Below are 2,510 nucleotides of genomic sequence, written 5' to 3'. Positions count from 1 at the left end.
TTTTTTTTTTTTTTTTTTTTAACGTTTAGCACATTAACTGGGGACTTATGGACAGGGTAGAAAAGCTTCTGGCAGCTCATTCCTCCTGCCTTTGGTTGCCAGCGAATAAATCTTTTTTCTGTTTTGTTATGACAGATTTGCATTTTTATCGGTGAAACTCTTCTGTTTTCGAACTGGGCTATCACAGCAGACATACTGATGGTGAGTCTATATTAACAATGCATTTTTCCTTTGGGATGGGGTGAGGGGCGGGTGTTAAAGCAGCTTTTCAAATTGCTATGGAAAACAGATGCATGTCCACAACAGCCTTTCACTGCTGCCCTTTAACTCTTGCCTGCTATTGCCTTTTCCACTGAGAGAGAGAGAAGCATCCTTCTCGATCTTTGTTTTGAACATCATTTGTTAGACTGAACAACCGCAGAATTCAAATGGTGCCCTGAAATCCAAAGCAACTGTACAGCCATCCTGTGTGTGGAGCTCAGCGAGCATTGAGGAATAGGCTTCCTTTGGGTTTTATTTTTGACAACCACAGTTCCCGTTGGCTTTCCTGTGGTCTGGGAAATCACTTTCTTCCCTTTCCCCCACATCCAAAGCCAGCTGTTTCTCTGTCTCCTGGTTTTGCCCCAGAAAACCTGCCATTCAACACATGCACAATAGGAAACTACCCCTGGGAAAGGACAGAGGAAAAGAAAGTCCAAAGAATTTTTTAACACGGCTCTGTTGTAAGGGGAAGCCATCAAGGTTTATTCACATCATGTTCCTGATCTTCCATTTTTTTTTCTCTGCCTAAAGCATGTTCTGCCTTTCTGATCAGAAGACTAATCTCGACCACTGGCTTCTCTGGTGAAATGGTCTGTTTTCCTGGTATAACTTTCTGTGCATTTGTAGTCCCATCCATCTGAGGATCTCCAAGCATTTCAGAAATGCTGATTCTTGGAAGTACCACTCTGCGGATGTTATTAACAGGTCCTTTTTACAGATGGGCAAACTGAGGCATATAGAGATTACAGTGTTCTCTGAAAGTCACATGGTGAATCTGCAAACAGAGCCTAGTCCTATGCTTACATCTTGAAGCAACTCACTCCATCCCAGGAACAGCCCTCGTTTTTCTTTCACTTAGGTTTATTTCCCACCAATACTAAACGCCTTTGACTTCTGTGCAGCACTTTTTTTTATTTACACACATTTAAATAAGGAGAAAATCTGGCTCGGTATTTCTAAGGTGTAAGGCTCCGATTAAGCCAAGACTTTCAGCTTGCGCTTATGTTCTCTGCTGAATACTTAAGCACACGTCTGTCTACCTAAGGTACTTCTGTGGTATTCCTAACTGTCGTGCATGAGAATCTCCAAATCTGTGATGAATGTATCCTGACAACATCCCTGTGAGGCATGGGAAGTGCCGATTTCCACTTTTGCAGAGAGGGAACCGAGACTCGGAGAAATCTGAGCGATGTCTTTGCTGCAGTTGCTGCTGCTTCTTTGGACGGTGCTTTAAGTTAGCTGTCAGGGCGGCTGTGGCGGCATGAAACACTGCACGGGCTGAGATGCTGCTCAAGTATCTGTATCCAAAGCCAAGTTCTTTGCTGCTACTGGAACTTGAGCTGGCAGGTTTAAAGCTATCTCTGGCAAGTTTACCGTGGCTGTAGTCACAGCAGTGACTGCAGTATAGCAATGCCCCAAGTGCCTTGGTCAAGGTCACCGGAGACATCTATAGCAGATAAGCAGAATGAATCCTGGTCTCAGGCATGTCATCCTTTCCCTAAATGCTAGGTGAAATTGGAAGATAAAGGACCCGATCCTGCTTCCATCTTGATCACTTGGGATTTTCACACTGATCTCAATGGGTTTTGTAAGATCCTTTGACTCTTTTTAAGGTTTTATAGTGTCTGCAGATTCCATATGTGCTTGGGATTATATATGCAATTTGGTTTTGCAGGGATGCTGCTGTCATTTCTACTAGTGAAAAAACCCAAAGAAAGAATGAGTTAGAAATGCTTTCGAAGTTCCAATTTAAAAATAAAACAGAAACTAAATGAGGTGCATGAGAGGGCACAAAATCATACCAAAAATGGATTTTTAATCATTGGCATTGACTTCTTAACCAGGCTTTCACTTGTGTATCTAGACAAATGGTCTGACTGTAATATACAGTAGTGTCCCTGCTTAATACGTTATCAGGATGAGCAAGTCTGTAAAAACACTATACAAATAAATGTAAACATCCATTCAGATCAATGCAAGCACATAAATAGTTGGTCAGAAGTGCATTTGCATTACACATGGGGCTAGAGAGGATGCGTAGTCAGGCAGTAGGTGAGGGCTAGGATTATAACTGATTTTTTTTTCAGACAGCTTCATAATGGTCCTAGCCAGCAGAGAGGTGTGTTAATGCTCCAGCCAGGATGCACTTTAAATGGTAATCAGGAGGAATTAACTTGCAATACATTTATTGACGTAAAAGGAAGAACGCTTTGCAGGCCTGTAGCGCCGTCAGACTGAGACTCTCAGAG

The 2,510-nt window shown here is 42.5% G+C and overlaps 1 protein-coding gene across 2 annotated transcripts in view; it reads left to right on the top strand.

Annotated features, from left to right (window-relative positions):
- Nucleotides 1–2,510, top strand: part of SPNS2 (sphingolipid transporter 2) — a 146,446-nt gene that overhangs the window by 105,048 nt on the left and 38,888 nt on the right. For both annotated transcript variants that reach the window (XR_002096323.1, XM_019511419.1), the window contains exon 8: nt 136–201. Coding sequence is in view for 1 of the 2 variants with exons in the window: in XM_019511419.1 (XP_019366964.1) it covers nt 136–201 (66 nt within the window). In the remaining variant the exon portion in view is untranslated. The remainder of the gene's footprint in view (nt 1–135; nt 202–2,510) is intronic.

This window comes from Gavialis gangeticus, unplaced genomic scaffold (assembly GCF_001723915.1).
Source record: "Gavialis gangeticus isolate Ggan-Ray unplaced genomic scaffold, GavGan_comp1, whole genome shotgun sequence".
Classification (NCBI taxonomy): Eukaryota; Metazoa; Chordata; order Crocodylia; family Gavialidae; genus Gavialis; species Gavialis gangeticus.
The sequence above is the reverse complement of the archived record's forward strand: the minus strand, read 5'-3'. Positions and strand labels throughout refer to the sequence as shown.